Here is a 27,680-nt window from a genome sequence, read left to right as displayed (position 1 = left end):
GCAGCACAATTTCAAATGAAGACCTACTTACATCCTATACCATTCCATATCAAGCCGAACCAAACCATATATACATAGTTTAGCCATAGTAAGATTTCATCTTAGGCATCTTAGGCATCTTCTTTGCTTTCAAAATCATCGATTTAATTAGAAACTCTCCAATTTAATATAAAATATACATTTAACCACAAAGCATTTTATGAAATTTCTGATCCAATCGATTCTAATGTGTACGAGCTATGTAAAGTCAGTGGCGGATTAAGCCAGTCTAGGGGCCTGCAATCCTGCAAAAACCGAAATATAATGATTTCTCGAGATTATAATCCATATTGATTATGGATTTCTCAAATATATTGAAATACTTTGCTGTTCTCTGGCAATTTTTTCCCTCGCTTGAAAGAATAAGCTCACAAACATTTCAATTTTTATCAAAAGGACATATAATCTTTTGGTAATAAGTAAATAACGAATCAACTTTTCAATGATCAATAATCTTCTTTAAATAGATAGCCTTAAGGGCATTCTTTTTGGCTAATTCGGCCCTTCGTAAATTTCAAGTCATACACAAAATGTCATTTGAAAAACTCAATTCTTCAAAATTGAATTCATATTAGAATACTTCACAAAACATCTACGAGTACAATTAGCATACAACTTCATTTGTAGAGAGTTTTAGATTTCCATAACTTTTGCATACTCACATGATTCATGTTTTTACTCACAATAGGTGTTAGAGTGCTATTAGAATTTGGTACATATTTTAGCGAGGGAGGCGGATGAGACATGTGCATGACTAATACCAGACAAAAACAAGAGCATAAGTGAAATGGAATACAAATATCTTAATAATACAGAAAAGTAGAAGAAAGAAAACCCAATTCGAATGTTAGTTTAATTTACTTTGCGATGGACTCGTTTTGTGAATGAAAAATCGAATGGTTTTAGCTAGGAATCAAATGCATCTAATAGGTTGGTATCTAGCCACGAGATCTAGGGACATTTTTGGGGTTTCGGCACATTACAGAACAGAAAATAACTCAATGCACGACTGCATCCCACAGCACGAAAAAGCAAACAATTGAACCACTTGCACGAAAGTTAAAACAAAAAATTAATAATAATAATGGGGCGCAAAAGTAATCATGGGATTTCGGTTGACTCTCTGATATTCCGATTCGAAATTTTGGTTGATGGCAAATGAATTATCAAAGCGAAAATCAACTGATTACTCTTGCGCCACAAAATGTGTTCAAAATCAGCCCGACGTTTATCGATGTGCACTCCTCTGTCTGACACTGCAACCCAAACAATTTGTATGTTCTTTTACATGTACGAAACGGCCCTGACTATCTAAATCCAAAAACCATATACCCCCCGCCCAACGTTGCAACAACCTGATTGGCACGCTTTCAGAGAAGGGCATACTGAAGAAGCACGGCTATGGCCTGGTGCATGGAGAGCAACTGAAAGACAAATGGGGCGACGATAGCCAGTCGGACAACCTGGAGCTAATTACACAGGATGGCACATTGGCATCGACCAGCGGTGGAGCGGCTGCCTCGGAGGTAGAACGGACATTGAAATCGCTGAATGGCTATCATGAGGATATTCTGGAGGCATTGCGAAATGCGGCAACGCATCGGGGCACTGGGACCGGCAACACGCCAGTGGGCAGTGGCAGCCTCAGCGAGGAAATGCTACGGAAGACGCTGCAAGACTGCAACAGTGCCCAGATGGGCTATGCAGCCGAACCGTATAAGCGTTCCAGCGGGTCAAAGTCCAGTTCACGTGAGAATATCTGCGATAGCGCTGCCGCCCATGCCATACTCCTTGATGGCAGCGGCTCTGGCCTGGGCGCCCTGGGACTTGGAGCTGCTTTGGGCGCCGGCAGCGGTGGCGGCGGAGGCGGCGGCATTGCCGGCCAAGGCATGGGCCATGGTAGTGCGCTGTTACATCATCATCGATCGCAGCATCAGCTGCATCAGCCGACCGCATTGACGCTCCAACAGCAGCCAGACGAGGACGATGCACCATCAACTGGACCACTGCGTATACGCAACCTGGAGGATCTAATTCGTCAGCTGGAGCATCATTCATCACGCCATATGAGTCCCAGTGGCTCGGAGGATATACGCATGTCGGAAACGGATGCCGATCGTCACTATAGATTAGATAGTTCCGCCGCTTGTAGTGAGTCCTCGCAAGGGTTAGTGTTCAATCTCAATCTCAATTATAAATAATTGTTGTGAAATGGAATCTCAATCAGCATTCCAGTAAGCCACCAAAAAAAAACAAACCAAAACCACAAAAAAATCATCCCCCCGAGTCTGGCTTTCGATAAACGCTTAATTGCCATACGTCATGTATTTATTTTGCATATGTATTCACCAAGAAACCACAAATCGACAGACACACACACACACACACAAGCACACAGACACCACACCTACACAAACACATGCCATTTAATATTTTGAGTAGGTTTAATGTAAAGATTTTGTTCGATGTTAAAACATCTAACGCTGCGGCGTATTGCGCTTAAAAGTATGCTAAGTTTTAGCCCATAGCCAGTGCCACTTTTGCCACTTTGCTTCTCTTCCAAATCGTCATTTATTTCAAACTAACTGCTAGAGTGCGTTGCGTTATTGTGTATTAATAATTAAACCCTGACTAATAACTAATAATAATATCGAAATATAATCAATTCGAAATCGTAGCTCGAAGTGCTTCACAGTTAATTACCATTTTGGGTAGTGTATTTTTATCCAAAGAGTTTTAGAGCTCAAATTAAACTACAACAAAGAACACTGCCCAGCAACAAATATACAGAATTGAAATCCTTTTACACACACACACACACACACACAGACACAACACAATATCAGCAATTCGTACACTGGCATACACAGTAAAAGAGTTAACAGCAAGCTGACCTTATACCGTTAACAGCATGTAAGCTGCTGCCAGTTTTGGACTTCAGTAACTTAAAAACGCAACTCAAGCCTATGCAAATTTCTATTCGCATCTCTTACAGGCTTCAGACTGGAATACCTTGTGTGATAAAGGTTGGTTGCCCATACGTAGACCGCGTCCCCCACCTTCCCAACTTAACCATCCACACTAACAATTAGACTCCCCCCGCCACCTTGCTATTGGTTGTTCTTTTGGACCAAAACCATATACATACATATATATACTATTTATCTATCCATTTTATCCATGATCACATCACACACACTACTACTCTTTAATACATAAGCAAAATCAATGCGTTGTCGTTAACAAATGACAGTCTTTGTGATGATTCGCTCGCGATACGCTCCAAGTCAAAGTCAAAGTCCAAGTCCAAGTCCATTAATATGCGTAGTATTTAGTAAAGCCAAAACGATTATTTACTTGCCTGTATGCTTAAACTTATCGCCCGCCAGCTCCAATCAGCAATTAGCACAATCTCAGAAAACAGCTACAATTCATCCGTCTTACAGCAGCCGCTGTCGTCCCCGCTCTGATGAGGAGTCGCGCTTTGCCTATGGCGGCGGTCGATACCGCCAGCCGGCCACCGCTGGCCGTCACAACACGCATCAGTCCCACTCACCGCATGCATTTGGACACCACACGCACCATTCACATGCCCATGGACACGCCACGCATGGCCCCCATTCATCGCACCACTCGTCGCACACCCATTTGCATCAGGATGACGAGGGTATCTACGAGAGTGCCGATCATCATGACCGCAACGTAGTTGATGTCCGGCTTGATCCGCAGGAGACACCCGATAGCGAGAGGTAAGCCTCCTCTATATAACAACAACAACAGACATACTCACACACACAAACTCACCCAACCCTCCCCCCCTTATTTGAATTTGTTTTTGTGCCAAAATTTGCCACCCCCATTCCCAACCAAAACAAAAACCTAAGTATGTATGTATGTATGTATGTAGTTATAGTCATTGCTCCACCACCCTCCCCATCCCCACATCGTAGGATCACAATGTACATATATATTTCGTTTGGCATAACTTTTTCTTTCTCATGGCTCGCCCCTCCCCTGCTAGTCGCCCAACCCTCGTTCTTAGTTTCCCATAGAGTAGAACAATCCGTTTTTGCTTAACCTTATGATTTACTCCTGAGTTCCCTTTTAGTTCACAACTAAGCCATCTGCACATCGAAGACTTCCATCCACAATTCCGATTTCCCCAATTGGTTATGTCCTTTAGGTACGATTTAAATTCCCCTTGGCACAATTTTGACATTTTCCAAGAGCATTTCTTTTCTTTAAGTATTTCTGCCTAGGCAATTCCTAGGACTATTTGCGATTAAAAGAGAAATTTGGATCATTTGCAAGTCAAAGTAATAAATTTTAGTATAAATAATCTAGAAATCCGTTTCGATCCTATATGATGATGAAATACCATTACTTTAAGTGATGGGGGACATTCGATAGACAGGCAGAGAGATAATCGATTACTTTGAAGATATAAAACAAGCTTTTCGCGGCTATTTTCACGATGTATTACATTCCTTTTTCTAGCTAAAACTAAAATATATACGATAATCGAACTATAAGTTAAATATTCAACTTCAAAACTTTGATCAGAACGAATTTAAACTTAAATGGTCAGATAAAAGCAAATATATTGTCAGGGCTAATTCGATTATGATTCTATAACTATTTCAATCCTATTTAGAATAGTGGACTATACCATTTGACCCTAATTTGATCCCAGTCCAGCCCAATTGTCCCACTGATTTTCCGATGTCCTGATGGCCCCCTTGTGTTCTTACCATGTATCGTTGTTCCTATTACGATTATTATTTTCTAGTGATGACTTTATTCAAGCTCAACAACAGTTAGCCCGGTGGGCGAGTGAGGATGTGGTATCCGTCGTGGTATTGGATCAGCCGCAAACCGGCACAATGTCGGATTCCCAACCATCCAGCGGCGTCGGACCCATGTCGGGAGCTACAACGAGCAACGTTATCCACCACCAGCATCCGCACCAGCACCACGGCGATCATCAATCCTCCGCAGCGGCAGCAGCGGCGGCGGCGGCGGCGGCAGCCAACAACAACTCTATAATGGGTTTGGCAGTCGTCCCAAATGGTATAAATGTAAGTCAGAGGGACTTTTACCCCTCGCCACCCTCAACGGAGACGGAAAGCAGTGGAAGTGTTATCCAGCCGCCTACACGTCGCACCTTACAGTCAGCCGATACGGGAGCGGCCATAAGCCAACAGCAATTGCAGCTCCACCAGCTACAGCTCCACCAGCACCATCATCAGCAGCAGCAGCTTCAGCAGCAATCCGGCGATACCAGCAGCAGCAACAACAGTCAATCCGGACAAATCATCGAGAATGGCTGTTACCCGGAATATAAGCATTGATAGTGCAACATGCTGCATAACATGCAACTGCACCAGCACTCCAAATCGATATCGAAATCGCAATCGCACCAGCACTCAAATCGATATTAAGTATAGTGAAAGGGAATGAAGAATAATGGCGAGACACACGAGAAGGGGAATAGGATAGTATAGAAGAATGGGGAGAATACTTTTTGCATATGCTTCGCTTGGAATACTCAAGTACATAATCATACCCATACAAACAAACGCAAAGACACACACTCACACACACACACACACTCACACATACATGCGTAACATAATTACATACATACATACATACTTACATTTAAACTTAATGTAATTGAGGAAAAAAAAGTTAACGTTAACGAGAGCAAAGCAAAGCAAAAACAAAACAAAACAAACAAAAGATTATTAAGTAATTATACTTATACATACATATATATATACATATATATATATAAGTGATAGATTCACAAAAACAGTTCATAAAACGTACACTACCATAAGTACACGGAAAAATACTCGTACTATGTATTAATAATATTTACCAAAAGCCCCCTCCTCGCCCCCTCACCCCTCAAAAGCAAGAAAAAAGGGAAAAATTATATATATATATATATATATAGGAATAAGGCATTTTTTTATATGTATATCGGGCGGATGAGCCAATAATGCCCAACGCCCGAGCAGCCGAACTGGAAACATGAAGAGCAAAACAAAACTTGTAAATAAAAAAACGAAACCCCTCCCCTCACCCCTCATTATACATAATTATAAACAATTATTGATATTAGTTAGTTAATTATACGACTCTCTGCGAGACGCGTGAAACACTTGAACACTTCTTGCTGCTCCCCGATCACGATCACGATCCCGACGATCACGATCATGGCGGCAAGAAAAAAGAAAAAAAACCAAACAAAAAAAAAGTGAAAAAAAACCAAAAAAAAAAAAAAATGCACTCGTGCACCGGGCCCAGCCCGGCCTTCGAAATGCTCCCTTATTGGAGCATTTTTACACCGACTGATAGACAAATTTTGGGCTAGCGCCGCCAGTTCTCGTTTAATAATCCAGAAATGATAAATGAAAATCAAATAAATGCATAAACCAATATGAAAATGAAATGAAATGAAAATGAAACAAACAACAAGAAAAAACATAATTCTAATTAGATTAAATGTATGTACTAATTATTATGTATGTATGTATTGTATATGCTAAGCGTATGTATGTATGTGTATGATGATAATAAGGATAACGATTAACGATTAACAACAAGCAAACAAAAACGATAACAGTTAAAACATTTAAATATTTAAGCATATATTGATAAGAAGAAGAAGAAGCAGCAGCGGCAGAAGCAAAAGGCAGTTATATAGTATAGTATTTTAATTGATAACGGTAATTGTAATACAAACTAAATGAACAAAAAACAAAAAAAAAAAACAAAAAAAAAGAGAGAGAACAACAGAAGAAAGAAAAACGAAGACGAACAGTAACAGAAACAGAAACAGAAACAGTTTAAATGTAATTGAATAGAATAAAATAAGAAAATGTTTGTTTATAAGCAAATGGAAATGTTTGTATTCATTGTATTCATATTTTGCATATGTATGTGTGTGTGTGTGTGTGTGAGCACGAGTCAATTTAACTTTTGAGCATATTACGAAACATTACAATATGAATTACTCAAATATTCGTCCTTGTTTACGATTCAACTTGACTCATGCTCATGTGTCTGTGTGTATGTGTGCAAATGAGGGCAAAAAACACCAAACTAATCATTCATTCATTCAGTGTCACTCCTCACACTCTCATATGCTATAACTGAGTGAATACCATAAGGGGAATGTTATATATACATATATATATATGTAAATACTTACATCTTTTCACAATTATATATATAGAAGATTCATATAATTCATTTCAAGGCGATCATTTCGAATAACTGTGAGTGGGAACGAATATAGAACAACATTTCGGGAGAGGTGCATTAGAACAATATTGATTCATGATCCATAATAAACATAGGAAACTACAAACGATTTAGTCTAATAGACCTTCTCTTTACTCCTTGGACTACCCCATCTTTGACACCTACATATATAAGTGGCGGTTCCTCGGAGTGGACAATTTCCTCATCCCAAAGCGATATTCTTTCTCGAAAACTCTAAAAACTTCATCTTAGATTGATTTCCATTACTAACAAATCTCGCTCGAAAGAAAAATTTGATCCAAAACTGTTTAGAAATCGAATAAAAAAACCCAAAAAGCACTCACGCATACATGCATACACATACATATTCAAATACATACACATATGTATACAAAAATATTCATACATTTACATATGTATGTATGTAAATGAACATGCCAAGAATCAAAGAAAAAACACTGCTATTGATGTACGTATGATGTACATACATACATACATACATACATCCATGTAATGCATACGAAACACTTAATGAATAAATGCTAATGATTAAAATGTCAATTTTAAAGAAGAAAATAAAAAGTAAAACCAATTTAGAAGACACATTAGGAAACAAAAACGAAGAAGAGAAAAAACCAAAACCAAAAAAAGTAAGAAACAAAGAAAACAATACATTTTTTTGAGACTTTATTTGTGAAATTGAAATTGAGAGTAAACTTAGTATTAATAGCTACAATAAGGCAGTAAATGTGTAATTTAGGTTTAAACTAAGAAAATTTGTATTTGTATGCATGGGGCATGCGGCATGTGGCATGCGGCATGCGGCATGAAGATGGCGCCAGCTTTGATACTTCACAACCGTTCCCAAAAACCAAACCAAACCAAACCAAAACATCAAAAGAAATAAATAAAAATTCAATGCATGGCTAAAATTGACTAGATTCATCCAAATAGATTCATTCTATGCGAAACATTTTTTTTTTTTTTGTCATTTTTACAACTTCTTAATGGAAAATGGTTAGTAGATATGTATGGGCCAAGGGTCCATAAGCTGAATGAAATTCTAAACGTTATACGTACATACATACATATGTATATCCTCACATTCGATAGTTGTCCTTGTCGATCCTTTTTCATCGAACATCTAGAGGTCTAATGTTTATATTGGTAATGGGTGTGTGTGTGTGAGGAAATACATACCATACGTAAATCTCTGAGAATTCTCGTAGAGAATAAAGGCAATAGAATAGGTTGATTGATTGGTTTTTGGATTGGCATGGATGTCTATATAGATGAACTGAATAATAATAGATAGTATTGAAGAAAAAACCAAGGTATTAGCACACATGGACACCTAGTTACATCACAATTACATCACATACCAAATGCCATTACATAAACACACACACAACCGACAAATGTTGAAGTGAAATTTTGATGTTGAACGGATAGTGAATCTGAATGTAATAATGAATGTACGTACATACATACATACATATTGTAAATACATACATATACATATATACACATACATATACACATACATATGCTTGTGCGTTAAACTGGTTCAGCTAACGAAGATTCAATTTGGCTTTGAAATTTTGATGCGAGCCAATGCCTTGGCATTGCATTTGGACCAACTAATTTCATTACGATTTGTTGATCTCGCCAATCGCCAGAAATCAGTCATCACACACACACACACACACACACACACTCCTTCTTGAGCTCTTTAAGGATTTGTTTAGAATTTGTTGTCCAAGTTGTCCAAAACGTTTCCTTTTCCTCTTTTTGTTTTTTGGCCCAAAATGAATCTTCCAAAGCCAAGTTACCAAGGGAACCAGTTGGTGGTAGGATAGAAATGAGAAATTCAAACAAACGAAAGTAAAGAAAGCAAGCAACAGAAGAACAGAGATGGTAAAAGTGAACAAAGAGCAGAAGAAAAAAAAAAACACATTTTTTAATGATAAGCATGATAACATTGTGAATCAAATTGGTTCAAATTAAGTAAATTATATATATATATAGATATAAATGATATTGATTGACTTTTACTGTGACAGCGGCCGCAGCAGAAGATGCAGCAGGCCCCACTGATCTGATCGATTATAGACAATGATGATGAATATGATGATGATGATGATGATGATTAAGAAATTTATGATAATGATGATGATTAATAATGATAATTATTGAAATTGCCCTGAAGTGGAGAGGAATCGTTATTTATACACACATATACATATACATATATATATAGTATAAGAAAATGTTAGACCTATGACTCGCAAAACAAATAAGAACTTAGGCTAATTATTTAAATGGATTAAAAGAAACAAACCAACAAAAACGCAAAAAGAATACAAAAATATTAATAATAAAAACAAATAATGACAACAACAGCAACAACAAAAGCAAAAACAAATAACAAACAATACCCCGAAAAAAAAAACATAAGAAGAAGAATCATCAGAAAAACTTTGTTAGCCTAATAAATATATTTGCATATATACATACATACATACATACAAACATACATACATATGTACATGCCAAGCCAGACACTCATACATACATACATGTGTACATCAATATATGCATGAAGTTATGTAAACATATACATACATAAATTCATTGAAACACTCAATAAAGGCATAAAACCTCATTCAATTCAGAAAAGAAACAAAAAAACAAAAACAGATTAATTTATATATTATGATCAGAATTATCAGGATTTGTGTTTCAATTTATTGATATATAATATCCTCGTTTTCTTGTAGTTGTTGAAAAGAAAATTTCAAAACTTAGTTCTTAAATGGTTTTCACATAATATGAATCTTCAAATTTTCGAGTTTTCCAGGTCAGGGTCCCAGTTGAGGATCAGGTTCTAAAATATTTATGTATTTCTGATCTGACATTTACAATTGATCTTGATTCAATTGAATCATTGAATTCAATTGAGTGGCAAATAAATGTAATCGATCGTAAAGCGATTTCTAACCAATTCGATTTATGTGTTTACCATTTGAAACCATTTTAGATTGTTATATTCTTTGATTTTCTTCTATACGGAATTACATGTGATATATATAAACCCAATACATGCCCACGTTTTCCAAATTTTAGATTTAAGGGAGATCAACCCAATTTTTTTTTTTTTTTTTTTTTTGCCAACCAATCCATTGCCTTAGCCGGACACCTGAAACAATTTGATAGATATATTGAGGTTGTAGACTAAAGATCTCACTTGTGCATAGATGAAGGCATTTTATGATGTACATGATGTATGTATGTATGTATGTATATATGCAGAATTTAGACCTTTACATCAAACACATACGTGTGGAAACTAAGCAAAAGCATCAATCAACAAATCAGCAAAAACCAAATGAAAAGCAAGAAAAACACAAAAAAAAAAAAAAAAAAAACCCAACAAATACAAAAAAAACACATGATGTATTTAATAAAATGAACAAAGAACATTTTTGAAACAATTTCTAAAGAACTGTTAACTGTTGTGACTTGAGTATTTAAATGATAATTGATTAAAATGATGAAACAGAATGATGAATAATGAAATTGCCAAAGCACATTGAAGACAGATATGTACATACATATGTATGTATGTATGTATGTATGTGTGTGTGGGCCGAGGTAAAAGGACAATTTCATTTAGTTTATAAGACGCCAATTGGATATTAAAACGAAAACAAAATAAAATCAATAATAATATGGTCTAAAGAAATTTTAGTAACAATATTAAAAAAGCAAAATAAAAAAAAAAATTAAAATGAAAATGAAATGAGATAAAGAAGATGAAATTAATAAATAAAAAACTTAAAAATTAAAAGGAAAACAGAAAAAAATAACAACAGCAAGAATGAAAACCAGCAAAATGCTAAGACGAAAAAACAGAAGAAGAAGAATCCAAATAAAAATCATTTCAAAATAAAATATGAAAAACAAAAAGCAACATTTTTATATATGTATGTATGTACAATGTAAAAAGATACATATATGTATATACATATGTACATACGCACTGGCACGCAAAAAAAAAAAAAAAACCAAAGAAAAAAGAAACCCAAATTTGAAATAAAAAACAAAAAAAAAAAAAAAAAGAAATCAAATAATGAACATACACACAACAAATTGAACTGAAAGCATCCAAACTCATCGAATCAAGTAGAAACCATGCTCTGTCTCTCTCTATCCATCTATCTATCTATCTATCCACCCATCTATCTCTTTCGCTCTTCTTTTCTCTCTGTCTCCTTGCATGGAAAGCAATCAACCACAATGACACAGTTTCTCTTTAATATAGCACAAGAACTAACTAGAAAGATGGTAAAAAAAAAAAAAACAATCAGATAAGTAACCTAACTATACAGACACATATATATGTATATATATATATATATAAATACGATATATATACTATAAATAGAGCATTCCAGCATGTGGCTTTTGTTGGAATGTCCAGAAGTGGGGAGATTTAATTCAATTCAATTCAGTTCTTCTACCACACCTCAGACACAGTGGCTATTTGTCAGGCAATAAATTGGCGTTAAAATGCGGCAAACAATATTTAATCAAATGCTAATCAAGTATTTTATTTTACTTTCAGATATTATCGCTAACATAAAGCAAGATCCCATGCACAATCCAAAATGGTTGTAGGGAAAGCAAGCCAAGCGATTCTCAACTCGTCTCTGTGGAGTATATTTTTTAGCTTAAATTAAATCTATTTAAATTCATCTAGCTTTTAATGAAGAGGACTTGGCGAATTTCACATTTACCACGTATTCGCATTTTTACTTATATACATAGATAAAAAACAAAAACACATCAAATTGGGGAAGGTTCGGGGAATTTGAAAAACAAATCAAAAAACAAACATTACAATAAATAGAGAAAAACACTTTTGAAATTTTTATTTTAAAAAGAAGTCTCAATGATTGCAACTATCTTAATTGGTAGGCATACAGTATGTATATCCTGACAATCCAGGCAGCTGCCATCTTTAGTTGGGCCAAAGATGGATAAAATCTCGAATTTTCTGTCTCTTTTCGAAAGCTGTTATTCATTCCCTGCGTATACGTTATTTTTCAGAATAGTGATATGTATACGCTGCGTATACGTTATTGATGGCTAGGAAACAGCCGAAATGAAACCGTTGAATCAAACTAAAAAATCATATTCTGATTCAACCAAGTGGAATTATGTTAACCTTTAGTAAGTATCTAGGATTTGTCTGTCAAAAACTGTTGCTATTAAAACTTGATCTCCTTCTTTTTATCCTTATCACAAAAAAAACAAATTAATTGCGAATTGCCAATTGGGTTCCGTTCTCGGAAAGCTTGAAAATGAAAAGTGAAAATTGATTTTGACCCGATTTTAGAGAAATCATAATGTATGTATGTATATCACGATCGAATTTCGAGTCGCACGTTGAGTCACTGCATGCATATGTAACCGGTTGCTTTGGGCAAATGCTTGTTGGGTATACATTCATAGAATGTGAGCTTGAAATGTTTTCTGGGAGTAACAAATTGTCTGTGCAAAACGGAACGTTGGTGGCTTGGACCGGCTTGCTCATAGAAATGGAGTTTTAGCCAAATAAGAGGCACGTCATAACATCGCTAACACATCCCACCACATCACAGCATCTTCCACATCCACCCGTCACCATAGTCGTCATGGCTCTGCCGTCGATCTCAACACTGCTGGGCGTGGCATTTCTCGCCTATATAACGCACTCCATCTATCAGATGTCGCAGCTATTTACTACGCTCCAATGCAGCAGTACGCCATGTTACACCTCATTTCTGGCGGATCGGCCACGCTTGCAATTGGCTTTATTCAGTTCGCAGACCCGCTCACCCCTGGCCAGCGAGGTTAAGGATCTGTACAAAACAAAGCGTTTCGATTATACACATCCCTTCGAGCATGACTTTGAAGTGGATGTGCCGCTCAAGACTCGTCGCAATGGCACAATGTATATGCATGTTGTCCTAGCTCTCGAGGGGGAACCCCTTGAATGGCGAACATTGCGAAGGGATGGACCCACCGTTATCCATACACTTAGTTTGACAGACTATATGGTTCCGCGGGCAGAGGCATTTCAGCTGCTGGGCGATGCAGAAAACACTAAGACTAAGAAACTAAAGGAGACAGATAAAGACAGCGAGTCCACAGGCAGTACAAGGTCGTCCAAGCCCACCACACATTTACGTTCCAATGTCTACGTTAGCCTGCTGACCGATCTGTTCTCTGTCTCACAACCGGATGTGCCGCCTGAATTGGCTCCACTGATACGAGTGAATCGAATGCAACAGATTCTGCCCATCCTACAGACAGACACATTTAATACACGACTCAAGGATCTGGTCGCCATCTCTAGAAATACAACCGAATTTACATTTAGCTTCCATTACAAGCCCGTAGGTGTGGGTAAATTGCGTCTAATGCTTCTCATGGAACATGCCACGCAGGCGTTACTCACCATTGGCTTCGCCACCAAGGATATTGACGAAGTTAAAGGCATTTTCTCGGATACGAATGTCTATCTACTGTGCGGCACCATTTTCATTTCCAGTGTTCATGTGAGTGGCAATAACAACCAGTTAATGTCCTATATCTACTTTATTTTTCCATCTGTATTTTTAGATGCTTTTCGATTTTCTCAGTTTTAAGAATGATGTGGCCTTTTGGCGTAAGAAGCAATCCTATGAGGGTCTTTCCACTCGCACCACATTGTGGCGAGCCTTCAGTCAGTTCGTCATCTTTCTCTATTTACTGGACGAGAATACCTCATATTTGGTCATTGTCCCCGTGGGCCTGGGCACTCTCATTGAATTGTGGAAGTGCAAAAAGATTCTGCGATTGCATCTGAGCTTTAGCAGTTTCATTGGCCGCAAACTGGAGTCAACTGGACATTTGGCCGAAGTGCAAACCGATCAATTCGATCGACAGGGCATGCGCTACTTAAGCTATCTACTATATCCCCTGTGTCTGTGTGGAGCAGTCTACTCGCTGATCTATCAACCGCACCGCTCCTGGTATTCCTGGACACTCAACTCTATGGTAAATGGTGTCTATGCGTTTGGTTTCCTCTTCATGTTGCCGCAATTGTTTGTCAACTACAAACTCAAATCGGTTGCTGCCTTGCCATGGCGTGCCTTCATGTACAAGGCGTTTAATACATTTATCGATGACTTTTTTGCCTTTATCATTACAATGCCAACGGCCCATCGTGTTGCCTGCCTCCGAGATGATATTGTCTTTCTCATTTATTTATATCAACGTTGGCTATATCCCGTCGACAAAAATCGTGTAGATACTGGCCTAGCCATTGAGGAGACAAAACAAGAGACTCAAGACAAATCCGCCGCCAATCGAAGCAAGAAACGAAATTAGAAATGTTTGTATCCATCAGTTTTAATCTACATTCCGTCTATATATAATATAGATTATAGTCAATTTTAAAGTCCAAAAAAAACCCCTGTCTTTTGTTTTGAAAAACTAATATAATGAAGGAATGAATGTGAAAAAAACAACTAGTAAATGCAATAAACCGCGGAATTAAATGAGCGATATTTGATTTTAAAAAGTTTGCGTTCTATTATTAAGCTAACCACCACAACTGGACAGATCTCTTTTGGCTGAGATCCAAAACTTTACCGAATTAAGGATAGAAGAAAACTTGTTCTCCGAAAGGATGCATCGGATTCGATAACAGAATTAAAAAGTTACAGCATATCTTCTTATATGGTTTTAATACATATATTTATGTTGTACGGACTGTATGTATATGTGTGTGAGTTATTTTGTTGTGTGAAAGAGGGGGAGAGGGTTCTTGCAATTTGTCCAATTATTTTGTTGTATAAAATGTACGCGGTTCCTGTTGTGGGTTTTAGTAGCGAGTAGAAATTAGGTATACATAAGATTTAAGCTTAAACCTAAACTGACAAAAAAAAAAAAAGGAAAAACGTGAGTTGCCGTGCCGTATACTGTACGGTTGTTGACGCATGAATTTTCCTCCCTTTCTTTCTTCTCTCATTAACCATTGCGTATACCCAGAGCCTGCTCCAGCTCGGCACGCTTTTGATTAACCTTGGTGAAGAAATATCGGGAGACAGCTTCATGCGTCCAGGGTTGATAATAGAATTCAGCACGACGCTCCTCCTCCGGATTACCAACAACATCGGTCATGAGCTAAGAAAAAATTTATTGAAATTTAAATGGATATTGATGGTTTGACTTATTAAGCTTACCTTCAAGTCTCTTGTCTGACTTATGATCCAGCGATGGATAAACATTTGCGGATCTTTAGCAAAACTGAGAAAGAATTCACGATTGGTTTTCATCTGATTAATGGTATCGACTGTCTCATGGATTTTAGTGTCTAGTCCCTGGATCTCCTGCTGGCTAGCCGTGCTCATGAGGAAATTGTTCATCTGATTCTTAAGTGTGTCGTCCACCTCGACATCGATGTCATAGCAGGCAGTTTGCTTATTCTCCGCACCGCTCTCGATGAAATGATTGATGACAATCGGATCTGGGGGATGGAGCAGGGGATTCAAGCGTTGCGGAATTTCGGCAAATTTCATACGCTGGCAGCTAAATATTTGCTCTAGATACTTGTCACAGTTAATGTACTCCCGCTCGTGAGCGTCCTGCAGCTTATGGGTTTTGATGTACTGCCACAAAGCGGAGATGATCACGGGCCTGGTCTGGGTGTGCACGCCGAGAAGACGGGCGAGTCGTGGATCAAGCTTAAACTGCAAGGGCTGATAGTCCAGAAGAAGAAGAATGGTGCAACGGACATTTCTATCGCCCGGCCTTTTCACCTGAAATCCATCTGTTTCCTGAGTGGTGTGTGTGCGATGCCACTCCACAAGATGATTGTCCGGCCCATAGAGCTCCTTATCCAACTCGATGACCAACGATTTGAAAAACGATGAGAATTTGCGTTTAATCTTCGTATTGGGATCACCTTTACCGTCTTCCAGGAGGCGACCCTCAACACGCAGCTCCCAGGATGCTACAGCCCCCTCATCGCCGTCATTGGTCGGTTCCTTACTGGGATAGAATGTATTGGAGATAAAAATGCGCAGCTTGCGCTTCTGTTTCATAGGTCGTTTGAGTGCCTCCTGTATGTCCAATCGTTTGCGCATAATGGTGGCATCTAGCTTCCGCTCGAAGGTTAGCAGATCCATATAGGCTTGTGATTCAGGCACTAAGTCCCTCACCTTCTGTGGCAATATTTTGTCGGCCAGCTTCTTTTTCTTCTTAGCCGCCGATACGAATTCTCCACCTTTGCCACCAGGTCCACTATTAAGACTTCGCGATTCAGCCGAACGTTTGCTACCCCCGCCAGATCCGCCACCGCCGCCTCCGCCAGTTCCACTGCCGCCGCCTCCACCCGCATTACCACGCAATCCGCTGGCGAAAGTTGGCTGCTGTGAAGCACGTTGCAAAAGTGAGGGTCCCGGGCCACCTGGACCACCAGGTCCCACTGGCACGCCAACCGGGGTCCCGGCTCCTGCTGTTCCAGGCACTGGCTGGGTTGTGTTCGGATGCAAAGGAAAGCCACGGGGCTAAAATGTAAAATATAAAGCAAGTAGATTCGCCTTTTATATTCTTTGGGAGTGTATTTTTTCTTACCGCAAAACTGCCGCCTGGCGGCGGATAGGCGCGCATGCCGGGCGCAGGCTGTGGTGGCTGGTAGCGCGATTGCACCGGCGCCTGGCCAGGCGCAAATCGTTGCGACATCTTTAATAGTTCGTCAAATTATGCCTTTCCTGTTTTTATGAACAACAATCGTTGGTTTATAACATATATATTGCCGCTTCTTTCCCTTTATTTTTCTTTTGCTTTGCGTCACAAATGGAAAATGGCGTCAAACTATTTTAGGGTGACCATCGCACTGTTAGCGATGCTGGCAATCGATAGTAAAAATCGATAGTTCAATGCATTTATAATTGGGGTATTCGAGCAAGTATTAAAAATCTTTTGTTTAAAATCACTTAAAAGCAAAATTAATTTATTGATTGCTATTAAACATATGTATATAAACTGTTTGATATACATACAGATATAAGTAAATCGAAAATTTCGCATCTCAGCACTTACAAGAAATAAGCTTCCGCCACTGAAACTGCCATCTTAATCTGTTATCGATAGCTTTAAGTTAACAACGAAATGTTTTTATTTTCATAATTAATTTTAATTAATTGCAAAATTCTAAGTACGGAACGAGATTATTTTTGCAACATCCTTTCAATTTGCTTTATTCTGCAATCATAAAACTTATGGTTGAGATTTCAAAATATGGTAGTTATGGTAAATATTTACCTTATCGATAAATTGTTGCATTCTTATCGCTTTCAGTAAGAAACAAAATTTCTAGTTTTACCTTGCATTCGCATTGGAGTTGTCCCAGGTGACAAAAGACAGAGTCTACGCCAAAAAGAAACTTTTTTCTTTGCTTTTGATAGCGAAAGTAATTGTTGGAGATAACCAATACAATACGGGATGTCCACACAGAATGCAGAGAATGAGGAAAATCCAGCCTCAAAATCTAAGCGACCTTCAGGTAAATAATGAAAATAAACCCACACACAGAGGCACGCACATACACACACGTTACAGGTATGTAACACACACACATACTATTGTATATGTGATAAGGGGTCCCTGTGACAGAGATACCCGCCAAGTCAAGGGTGACTAATACCCGATTGATTTGACATTTGTGGGCTTAAAATTGATTTTGAACTTCTTCTCCACCTCTAAATGAGTCACTTCACATTACTTATGTTTGGCTTTTTGGTCGTGTCCTTGCAGATTCAGCGTTTAAACAACAACGATTGCCCGCCTGGCAGCCCGTTCTTACCGCCCGCACTGTGTTGCCCACTTTCTTTGTAATTGGTGTTCTGTTTGTGCCAATTGGCGTGGTTCTTCTTCATTTCTCCGATACCTCAAATGAGTTAATCATTGATTACACTCGTTGTCTGCAAGTGGGAACAGATCAGACCTGTGCCAGCTATATACAAAACAATACAGGTGGTCAGTGTGATTGTAAAATCAATTTTACACTCACAACCGATTTCAAAGTGAGTTAAAGAAACATTCTATGCGAGTTTAATACCAATTAAATGAATATTTTATAACTTTCATTGTAGGGCGATGTATATATGTATTATGGCTTGACGAATTACTACCAAAATCATCGTCGTTATGTCAAATCCCGCGATGATGAACAACTTTTGGGTCAATTATCAAAAAATCCCAGTTCGGACTGTTCACCATTTGCATACAACCCGGAAACCAATGAACCCATAGCTCCCTGTGGAGCCATTGCCAATTCTTTGTTCAATGGTAAGAGTTAATGTCTGATCTAGTGTCTGACCGAATGTTGATTGTATCTTTCTTTCTTTGATAGACACTCTAACCCTAAGTCAGGGTGATAATGAGATTGAGTTATTGAATACAGGCATTGCTTGGCCATCAGATAAACGAGTGAAATTCCGTAATCCCGCCAACTTAAACGAATCCCTTCAAGGTTTCTCGAAGCCCCTATTCTGGAGCATCGGTCTAAATCAGTTGGATGTAGATAATCCTGAGAACAATGGTTTCCAAAATGAAGATCTTATTGTTTGGATGCGAACAGCTGCTTTGCCCAGCTTCCGGAAGCTATATCGTCGTCTCAATCAGACAAATAATAAATATACCAATGGCCTGAAGGCCGGTAATTATACCCTGCACATTAAATATAGTAAGTAATTGATATATGAAAACGAATAAAACTAATTATCAATCTTTTCCATTAGAATATCCGGTAATATCATTTGATGGCACCAAACGTATGATTCTATCAACCACCTCGGTTCTGGGTGGTAAAAATCCATTCCTTGGTATTGCCTACATTGTTGTTGGAGCCGTTTGTATTACTTTGGGCCTGGCCCTGCTCTTCATTCATATGCGTTGCAGTCGTAGGTAAGTTGTTAATAAAAAACTAAAAATCCTCATTCCATAACTCGCACATTGAAATGAAATGAGAGACATTATGCATACGAAAAAATCTGAACCAAAAGTATGCGATAAGTATTGAATTGTAAGATATGGCATTTCAATTCATTATGGTATATGGTCTGGCCCGAAAAATACCCTTTATCAGCGCCATAAGAAAAGCTAATCTCAAAGTCAATCTAATCACATTTCCTTGTTTTTTTCTTTCTCTTCTTGTGTTTCTCCCGTTGTCCAACTTAACAGCAGCAACATGGAAATGATCAACGTGAATCCGCATACACAGTATTCCTAGGCCACTGATAGCAAAAGTATTCGTCTTTGAGTGATGTGTGTCTCCTCCTGAACCTGCTGGCTTTTTATTAAATTAGCTTTTATAGTAATTAAGCATAAAGTTTTCTTTGACTTTCTTTTTCTTATGTTTGTTTCTGTGTGTGTATGTGTGTGTGAATGAGTGTGTATGCGTGTGTCTACTGTGCCTTGAGTTTTGTTAAACAATTTTGTATAATTCTTCCACAGCCAAAGCCAAATTAATCTTTTCATCCCCACCCCCCAGCCCCCACCTTCTATTATATATAAATATATATATCTTGTTTTTTGCTTATTGTGATGCCTGATAATTTGTTAAACATTTTTACTTAATCATTTCCTTTGCTTGTTTTCGACATACTTATATAGTGAAACTTATACAGAAAAAAAAACAACAAAATTTGTACCTAAAATGGAGAAATATTTGGTTAACTAATTGTAAAACAAGTGCCCCTCTCCATAATATCAAAACTACCAAATCATTTGGTTACCGATATATGATAAAAAGAAAACCAACAACATATTGTTAAACATTCAATTTCGTTCACATAATAATAAAGATAATTCACAATTTTGCACAATTTAAAAGACTTTTTAACTAAATTTTGTATATCCAGAAATGCCGAGAAATGGTCAGATAATAGATGTTGGAACTAGGATAAAAATGTTGATTAATCTTTAATATAATACAACAAAATGAACTTATTTACTAAATACAGGAGGGGTAGGAATAGTCAGTGTTTACTGTCAGACAGGGGCAGCACTTCAAGACTATGCTTTTCAGGTGTAATAAAATGCAATACCTCGAACCCGACTTCAACCATAATCAGAATGATGATCATCCATTCAAGGCGTATGTGATGGGCATCGTTTAGATTGTGGGACACCAGTTCGGCGAGCTCCACACAATGATTGATTTTCTCGTTCATTACCTTGGTGCGGCGGCTAATGCTGAAATATGAGCATACTTGCAAATAGATACCTTCCAGCTCTTCGCGATCCCAATAGAAATCAGGGGCATCTAATAGATCGGAGGAGAGATTAATCTGATGGCGGAGGGCGAAAAGTTCACCAGTTTTTCGTAGCATGGCTGCCCTTGAGATGCGTAGGCGTCGACCACGCTTAAGATCCTCGGTCAAATACTCCATGGAGTCAATGTAACGATCTAGTTGTGCCTCCCATATGCCCAGCTTGATGGACTGGGCCATGGCATTTGAGAATGTATATTTATAGAGAAAATTATCAGTATCGGCGGTGACAAAGAATTTCCCATTTTGGAAGAATGCTCGTGAAGTGCTGGCATTGTAATCACTGCTTTCCGCCACCAAATCACCCTCAACATCTACGGGAGCAGCAGGTATATATGTGTAGGGCATCATTTCGCTCTCACCATGTATCAGGGCACTTACATAGGATTCACGCTCGAAGGAGCGCAAGAAATTTAAGACATTATTGGCCTCGATGTCGGTACAATTCCAAAAGATCACTGATCCTTCGCGAAAAAAGAAAATTTCTCGTGGATGTTGACCAGTTTGATATTTGGCCGCCACATAAAGAACATTGTGCTCGCCGTCCAAGCTGTCAGTGGAAAAGAAACGTTTCGTCTCGTAAAGATTCTGTTCTTTAAGGGCTGCCTGCAGTTCCTCCAGATTGTATTCGTCGGCAGTTGTATATCCGCGTGTATTTAAAAATCCCAAAGCAGAGAGTTCATCAATGGCCAAGCGCTTTTTGCGTAGAAGTCGTGTCCGTGTCGGAGATAGATGGTTTTCCATTCGCTCATCTATAATTGGCAACTGTTTACTGACGCTGCCGCCGGAGGTCGGCAGCTTCTTGAATGTGGATGATACTGCCGCAGAGGAAGTGACTATTGGGTGCTTGGCAGTGGATAACCATCTCGTTTTATTCGCCAGGGAGGGACTTTGGAGACGGGAGCGGAAACTTCTGAAGAATAACGGCGCTTCCAGGCCAAGGCGAGCGAAATTCATTTTTTAGCTTGGTCCTATTGGCTTTACTCGATCCACATTTGGCTTAAGTACTGATTCAGGTACAGATATATATAATCAACATATATAATATGGTATAATGAGCCGGCAAAGTTCTTTTTGATTTGGTTTTCTATTACCTTCTCGCTTGCACTCACACTCCCACCCCTAGGAGCAGTTATGTTCGATAGTCATTTTCGATAACAAGATTGGACAAAAATCAGCTGTTGTGCAACAAAAAATTAACGTGAAGAAACACAAAATGCAATTGACGTTAATCAATTTCTTTAAGAAAACTGTTCCCGGACATATTTTCCGTGGCAAGCGGCGCCTAGTTAAGCCGGTAAGCAAACGTGCCATGGAAACGCTTACCCGGGAATATGAACGCCAGGAGAAAATTATGTTGCTGCTGAGACATCCCTATTTGACATTGGTATGAAACAATATTAGGGAATCGGAATCCCTCCCACAAATTTCTATTGAATCCATCTAAATGCTTTCTTTCCATTCTTTAAAATCTTGCAGGAGCAATCCTCTGGCCATGCTAAATCCTTACAAAAGCGTGAGCAATTGGTGGCCAAATGGACGGATGAGCAGACAATACGTAAAATGAAACCACACGTGACCATCGAGGAGCGTCTAAATCAATTGAAAATTAAAGAAGCCTGGGATTAAGTCCCAAACCTCCTCAACTCTAGCTCTAACTTTATTTTTGTTTAAATATACAAACATTAAATTAGATAAATCAATAGTGTTTTTAATGCCATCAATTATGTAAGAATTGGGCCTTCTGTCTCTAACCATATCCAAAAAACCATCTAGGACATATAGTTTGCCACCATTGAAGTCTTGAATGGATTCATTAGCAGTTAAATTCGTGAATTCAATAAAACAATACTTGAATTAATGACCAAATGAAAGCTTATTATCAAATCATTCGATTCTGCCCTATTTATAGAGTCCGGGAGTCTGCTCCATTTGTGAATTATTTTCTGACCTTATTCGCTTTGTTTTCCGATTTTTTGCTTTGTTTTATTTAATTCGATAAATTGCCATATATGTATGTGTTTTGTATATTTATGTATGTATGTATGTGTATATAATGTATATATGAATTATGTTATGTACATATGCAAGGCATGTAACATCATATTTTGTTTGTTTTTGTTTTATTTTTTTCTTTTTATCTGAGACGCTTCTCCTCTGCTTTCCATTAAAAACCTTTAATTGTTCTTCATAATAATGCTTAATTATACTTTTAAAAAGCAGTTTCTAACATTTCGATACTGAAAAATTACATTTTCCAAAAACAAAAAAAGTTAATTTATATAAATTGAGGAGAAACTTGATGGAATTCTAATAATGGAACAATTGTAATCATTTTTTGTTTTTGAGGATAGGAAAAATTAGTTGGATAATAATGCAAACTATCTTTATATCATATTTGTTGTTATTTCGTTAAAGATGATCAACAAAATTTATAATAAATCAAATATTTGTATCTAGCCAAGACTTGCAAAATGAGAAATTATTACACAGTTACGAATCAGAATTGAGAACAAATTTCGAAAACATTTGTCTGTATATACACAGATCTATATACATGTATGTATATATATACATATATATATATATATATATATACATATATAGTTACTTTATCATGTCCGATTTTCGTATAGTTTTGAATAAGTTCCTCATGCGCATTACTTAATAAAACATTTCTCTTAACAATTGTTTTTTTTTTTTCGTTTTAAATTATTTTTTAAAAAAATATATATATGTCTGCAATAATTGGTTGTTATTTATATATATATATATAACTATATATATATATTAATAGTTTGCTTGATGCTACTGTTTCTCTGTATCCTTCATCGTCTAACTGTTTCATTTCGTCTGCTTGCCACATTGCCTATTTACCTAATTTCAATCGGCTGTCAATGGCGTGACCTTTTTCGCTTCATCCTTATTGTTGGCGTCATGATCGTTATTGGCATCTTCTCTATCCAGGCGTGAATTAATTGCTTCATTATCATCATCGTCATTATTCACTTCGTTGAGTAATTGATCTTGATCCGGTGCTTGTTCCGTCGTTTCCAGCGGAGGCGGTGAGCTGGACAGCATGGCCACTGGCGATGCACTGGATGTTGCCGCCGCTGCGCCATCGCCCATGCCACGTGCACTCTCTGAAACAGGGGCAGGGATCTCAGTAGGCGAGTCAAGTTGTTGCTGACTGAACTCCTGATTTGGGCTCTCTCTGGTAAAGAGGCCCATTTTAGATTCGGATGGCGCTGTCGCTGATGTCGCCGCCGCGGCAGCCGCTGCTGCCGCCCCATCACCAGCACTGCTGTGGCTAGTAGGTGCCGCAGGACCACTAACCAAATGTGGCGGCGCATGCAAGGGGACATGATGATGATGCGGTTTTTGATGCTGCTGTTGCAATTGGTGTTGTTGCTGTTGTTGCGAGGCGGCTACCTGATAGCGCGGTATATCGGCTTTACGCCACAGCGTTATCTCTTGCTGCTTGAAGTATCGACGATCTTCGGTGTCCATTAACACCAAGTTGAGAAAATATTTAACAGAGAATTTCTTATTAATGTCCCGCATTGTGGGAGTTAGATTATAACCAGCCAAAAAGACCCTAATCGGTATACTCTCCCCTTTGACGGGGGCACCATCCATTATCTCATATTTCGCAATGGTCTCGTTCTCGTTGAAAATGTTCGGTCCAGTGCCTGTCGACTCCCGTTTGATAATAGCTATTTCCATATGCTTGATTTTTATGCGTACCAGTAGAAAATAGATTTTACCAATTATTGTATCCTTCAAATGGTATTTACTCTTATTGTACTCAAACTCTATATGCAGACAATCTTCGATGCCCACCTCCATTTTGATCGGGTTGTTCATTTCGGGATAGCTGCAGAGCGTGTGAACTGCTATATCCACTTCGCGTGTAATGTCACTGATTCTACGGACAATTGTGGCCCTTAGAAAGTAACGCAATCTTACATTGGATCCGGCATAGACTTCAAATTGCTTTTCCACATTGGGAAAATCGAATGGATAGCTGTTGTTCTGTATAAGATCACCGGGCCGAGCCAAAGCCTTGGCTAGACACTTAAATTCATGATGATTACCCCGATCGTAGAATAATTCAATTTGTCCAATAAACTCGATCTTGATGCCCTGGTGTTCCAGTTTGCTGCCCGGCTTTTTTAACGTGACATTCACCTAGTAAAGAAAAGACAAAAGAGACACGAACAAACGTTAGCTGAGGGCGGAGATGGAATGGCCCACCACCCCCTTTTCTTCTTTGTTTTTCGATTTTAAAGCGAATGGCATCATAATTACCTTGCCGGATACTGTTTCACCATCGTAAAAGAGAAGCATTTTCTCCACTTTGCCATCTTCGCACTTGACCTCCGCGGTCTTCCTGCTCTCGGCCCCATCGAATACAATCTCAATTTCGGCTGATTGGCCAAAGCCCAGAAAGTTCATTATTATAATTTGGTTTGTCGCCTTTTTGCAGCAGCTGGAATGTTGTTGTTGTTGTTGTTGATGGTGGTGTTATTGCTGTTCCTGACTTTGTTATAAAATCTATTCCTTTCCTATTCCTTTCCTTCCTTTCCTCTCTATTACAGGTTCCCCTGACTATCGATTAACTTGATATAATGGGCGTTTTTGTAAAGATGGCGTCAATGTTCAGTAACAACAGTTATCGATATACATATGAAGTGCGATTCCTTTTGAAATCTATTGAGAGAAAATGGAAAAATAAAAAGAACAATTATATTTGAATATCCACATATATGCATTTTGAGAATATTTGATAAGCCCCATCGCTTGGCCCCAACTTGGTATCGCTTGCATGCCAAATTTGTAAAATATAAATTGCGACAGATCTTATCGATACTTGCAAAATCGATGAGTATTTCGATTGGACACGTGTAAAAGTTATTCAAGATCTAAATCAATATTTGTGACATACACCGAATAAATATGCTACACATATCTGTTCCACAAATATTTTCTATTACAAATATTTTGATTAGAATTAGAAATGCAAAGGCAACTGGAATATGTATATTTATTTTAAATATCGATAAAGCCAATATCAAAAAAACTATGGAAAAGCATGCCATATCGATATTGTCATTCGTAATGTTTATCACTAATCAGCAGATACTTGTTGTTGTCGTAGCCGGTCGTTTCTTATTTTATAAGGCATTATAAAATATTTATACAAAAAGTTATTTAAATTCACAGTGAAAGTAATACTAGTCAATATATTTCCAAACAACAGCGAAAAAAGAAAACGGCTCACGTCCAAAGAGGTTAATAACAGAAACTGCGGGAATACCATATACATATACCCATAACTAATCCTGTGCAGCAACAGGCCGAACCATGGCAGCAGTGGCCTTGCTTGCACGGTTTTTGGGAAACAATCCCTTGAAACAGCGGAATTTCGTGTGTCTGCGAATGTTACAAAGGCAATCCAGCTTCTCTATGTGCCACAGCCATAGCCAGAGCCATGCACGATGTCTGAGTCTAAGTCTAAGGTCCAACTTCAGTTGCAGCTCCTGCAACAGTCCTGGCGATCATAATAATAGCAGGAGAAATATACTAAGTCCACTAGTCTCCAGCAAATTCAGTACTAAATCATCAACCACGCAATGCCATAAACCGGAGACAAAGAATTCATCCACGGCAAGCCCATCTACCACGGAAAATGATCTCTTCGGTGAAGCGGCTAATATGGGTCTTTTTGCTAAATTTAAGCACATGTATAAACAATATTGGTATGTTTTGATACCAGTTCATGTAGTGACGTCTGTCGGATGGTTTGGTGGCTTCTACTATCTATCCAAAAGGTATGATATATGTACACACGAAGAGAAAGTTTCTTACTATTAGGCTTAGTAAAGAACTCATCTAGGGGGGTGAAAGTTTCAAACATTAAATAATGGGTTAAATTAAAAAGGCAACTAATCAATGCACAAATTACTTAAGCCAAGGTTCCATCTTAATAATCATTAAAAAATTTGCGATTTCATCATCCGACATTTAAGAATAATCAGACAATTTCCCATTTCTTTCATTTTTTAGTGGTGTGGATATTCCAGCATTGCTCCAATATATTCCACTAAGTGAGAGCGCCCTAGAAAGCATTCAGGGATCCGATATGGGCCACTATGCTTTTGCCTATTTGTGCTATAAATTGTTGACACCAGCGCGTTATGCATTAACCTTGGGTAAGTTGTCAATTTGCACCTATGCAAACAAATTTATGATCATTTTTGTATTCTCCGTCTAGGCTGCACCACTGTTTCCATAAAGTATCTAGTTCAACGAGGCTACATCAAACCGATACCCACCAAAAATGAATTGATCAAAATGTATGAAGATAAGAAAGCCACACGTGCTAGCGCCAAAGCGGATAAGGCAGAGAAGGCCGAAAAGGAGAAAAATCGCAAATGATGGCTCCATTTTAATGGGAGGCATGCCGACGATCCTGGATCCTGATATTGATAGTCGCCACTGCCGATCATAGTGTTTTTTTCCAGCTTTAAGATTTCCAGTTCAACTTGTTGTTGCCTTTCGTTAATTAGTTAAACTGTATAAGCTTACAACTGGAGCCGGGCAAATGGTTGGCCTTGTGTCTTGGTTTTGGATCGATTGTTCCAAGACTGACTCTGCAGATCTGCATAATTTCTTCTTTAACATTAACTAACACCTGAAAAATATTTTCATAGTTTTTAACCCGCCCTCTTCTACCTGCCCGTTGTTTAGTTATGAAATCACAAAGGCTGCGGCCACACAAATAATATTCATACTGAAGAGTGTAATTGTTACAGCAATATTGTTATGCAATATTAGATATATTTTGTAAAATTAAATATAGAATGAGAATATTGTCTACCGTGTGAGTAAAACTTAACGATTATTAAATGAGAAAATAAAATTAAGAAATAACCGTTGAAGTCCGATTGTCATTTAGTTCTTTTTATCGATTTTTTATCGATGACGTAATTT

The 27,680-nt window shown here is 38.1% G+C and overlaps 8 protein-coding genes across 17 annotated transcripts in view; 5 read left to right on the top strand and 3 right to left on the bottom strand.

Annotated features, from left to right (window-relative positions):
• mmd (mind-meld) overlaps window positions 1-12,235 on the top strand; it is a 38,253-nt gene extending 26,018 nt beyond the window's left edge. For 3 of the 10 annotated variants that reach the window (XM_068283685.1, XM_068283683.1, XM_068283684.1), the window contains exons 22-24: window positions 1,414-2,206; window positions 3,429-3,788; window positions 4,829-11,201. In XM_068283685.1, coding sequence (XP_068139786.1) covers window positions 1,414-2,206; window positions 3,429-3,788; window positions 4,829-5,390 — 1,715 coding nt within the window. In that variant the 3' untranslated portion in view covers window positions 5,391-11,201. Of the gene's footprint in view, window positions 1-1,413; window positions 2,207-3,034; window positions 3,066-3,428; window positions 3,789-4,828; window positions 11,202-11,941 lie in introns of those variants that run through there. The other 7 variants (XM_068283687.1, XM_068283686.1, XM_068283690.1 and 4 more) reach the window with 5 other exon arrangements.
• Window positions 12,236-12,848: 613 nt separating this feature from the next.
• LOC137586062 (lipid scramblase CLPTM1L) lies at window positions 12,849-14,926 on the top strand. The gene is made up of 2 exons (XM_068302069.1): window positions 12,849-13,919; window positions 13,984-14,926. The coding sequence occupies exons 1-2, from the start codon at window positions 13,014-13,016 to the stop codon at window positions 14,731-14,733; spliced, it is 1,656 nt and encodes a 551-aa protein (XP_068158170.1). The 5' UTR covers window positions 12,849-13,013; the 3' UTR covers window positions 14,734-14,926.
• Window positions 14,927-15,075: 149 nt separating this feature from the next.
• On the bottom strand, window positions 15,076-17,218 carry Bap60 (Brahma-associated protein 60). Its single transcript, XM_068302073.1, has 3 exons — window positions 16,984-17,218; window positions 15,591-16,916; window positions 15,076-15,531 (listed from the first exon to the last, which is right to left on the bottom strand). The coding sequence occupies exons 1-3, from the start codon at window positions 17,089-17,091 to the stop codon at window positions 15,376-15,378; spliced, it is 1,590 nt and encodes a 529-aa protein (XP_068158174.1). The 5' UTR covers window positions 17,092-17,218; the 3' UTR covers window positions 15,076-15,375.
• A 501-nt stretch (window positions 17,219-17,719) lies between these two features.
• Cdc50 (cell cycle control protein 50A) lies at window positions 17,720-20,244 on the top strand. Its single transcript, XM_068298708.1, has 6 exons — window positions 17,720-17,914; window positions 18,166-18,434; window positions 18,504-18,699; window positions 18,764-19,096; window positions 19,152-19,317; window positions 19,594-20,244. Exons 1-6 carry the CDS (start codon window positions 17,854-17,856, stop codon window positions 19,640-19,642), a joined length of 1,074 nt encoding a protein of 357 aa, XP_068154809.1. The 5' UTR covers window positions 17,720-17,853; the 3' UTR covers window positions 19,643-20,244.
• A 66-nt stretch (window positions 20,245-20,310) lies between these two features.
• Window positions 20,311-21,796, bottom strand: LOC137583607 (required for meiotic nuclear division protein 1 homolog). The gene is made up of 2 exons (XM_068298697.1): window positions 21,779-21,796; window positions 20,311-21,691 (listed from the first exon to the last, which is right to left on the bottom strand). Exon 2 carries the CDS (start codon window positions 21,639-21,641, stop codon window positions 20,391-20,393), a length of 1,251 nt encoding a protein of 416 aa, XP_068154798.1. The 5' UTR covers window positions 21,642-21,691; window positions 21,779-21,796; the 3' UTR covers window positions 20,311-20,390.
• Window positions 21,797-21,843: 47 nt separating this feature from the next.
• Window positions 21,844-22,383, top strand: LOC137583624 (large ribosomal subunit protein mL63). Its single transcript, XM_068298717.1, has 2 exons — window positions 21,844-22,071; window positions 22,164-22,383. Exons 1-2 carry the CDS (start codon window positions 21,901-21,903, stop codon window positions 22,311-22,313), a joined length of 321 nt encoding a protein of 106 aa, XP_068154818.1. The 5' UTR covers window positions 21,844-21,900; the 3' UTR covers window positions 22,314-22,383.
• A 1,141-nt stretch (window positions 22,384-23,524) lies between these two features.
• Vps26 (vacuolar protein sorting 26) lies at window positions 23,525-25,307 on the bottom strand. Its single transcript, XM_068298685.1, has 2 exons — window positions 24,996-25,307; window positions 23,525-24,875 (listed from the first exon to the last, which is right to left on the bottom strand). The coding sequence occupies exons 1-2, from the start codon at window positions 25,140-25,142 to the stop codon at window positions 23,568-23,570; spliced, it is 1,455 nt and encodes a 484-aa protein (XP_068154786.1). The 5' UTR covers window positions 25,143-25,307; the 3' UTR covers window positions 23,525-23,567.
• Window positions 25,308-25,817: 510 nt separating this feature from the next.
• On the top strand, window positions 25,818-27,628 carry LOC137586555 (uncharacterized protein C18orf19 homolog A). Its single transcript, XM_068302641.1, has 3 exons — window positions 25,818-26,518; window positions 26,754-26,899; window positions 26,962-27,628. The coding sequence occupies exons 1-3, from the start codon at window positions 26,052-26,054 to the stop codon at window positions 27,123-27,125; spliced, it is 777 nt and encodes a 258-aa protein (XP_068158742.1). The 5' UTR covers window positions 25,818-26,051; the 3' UTR covers window positions 27,126-27,628.
• The last annotated feature ends 52 nt before the right edge of the window (window positions 27,629-27,680 follow it).

The sequence above is a fragment of the Drosophila tropicalis genome, unplaced genomic scaffold (genome assembly GCF_018151085.1).
Source record: "Drosophila tropicalis isolate 14030-0801.00 unplaced genomic scaffold, ASM1815108v1 contig_158, whole genome shotgun sequence".
In the NCBI taxonomy this organism is placed as follows: Eukaryota; Metazoa; Arthropoda; class Insecta; order Diptera; family Drosophilidae; genus Drosophila; species Drosophila tropicalis.
The sequence above is the reverse complement of the archived record's forward strand: the minus strand, read 5'-3'. Positions and strand labels throughout refer to the sequence as shown.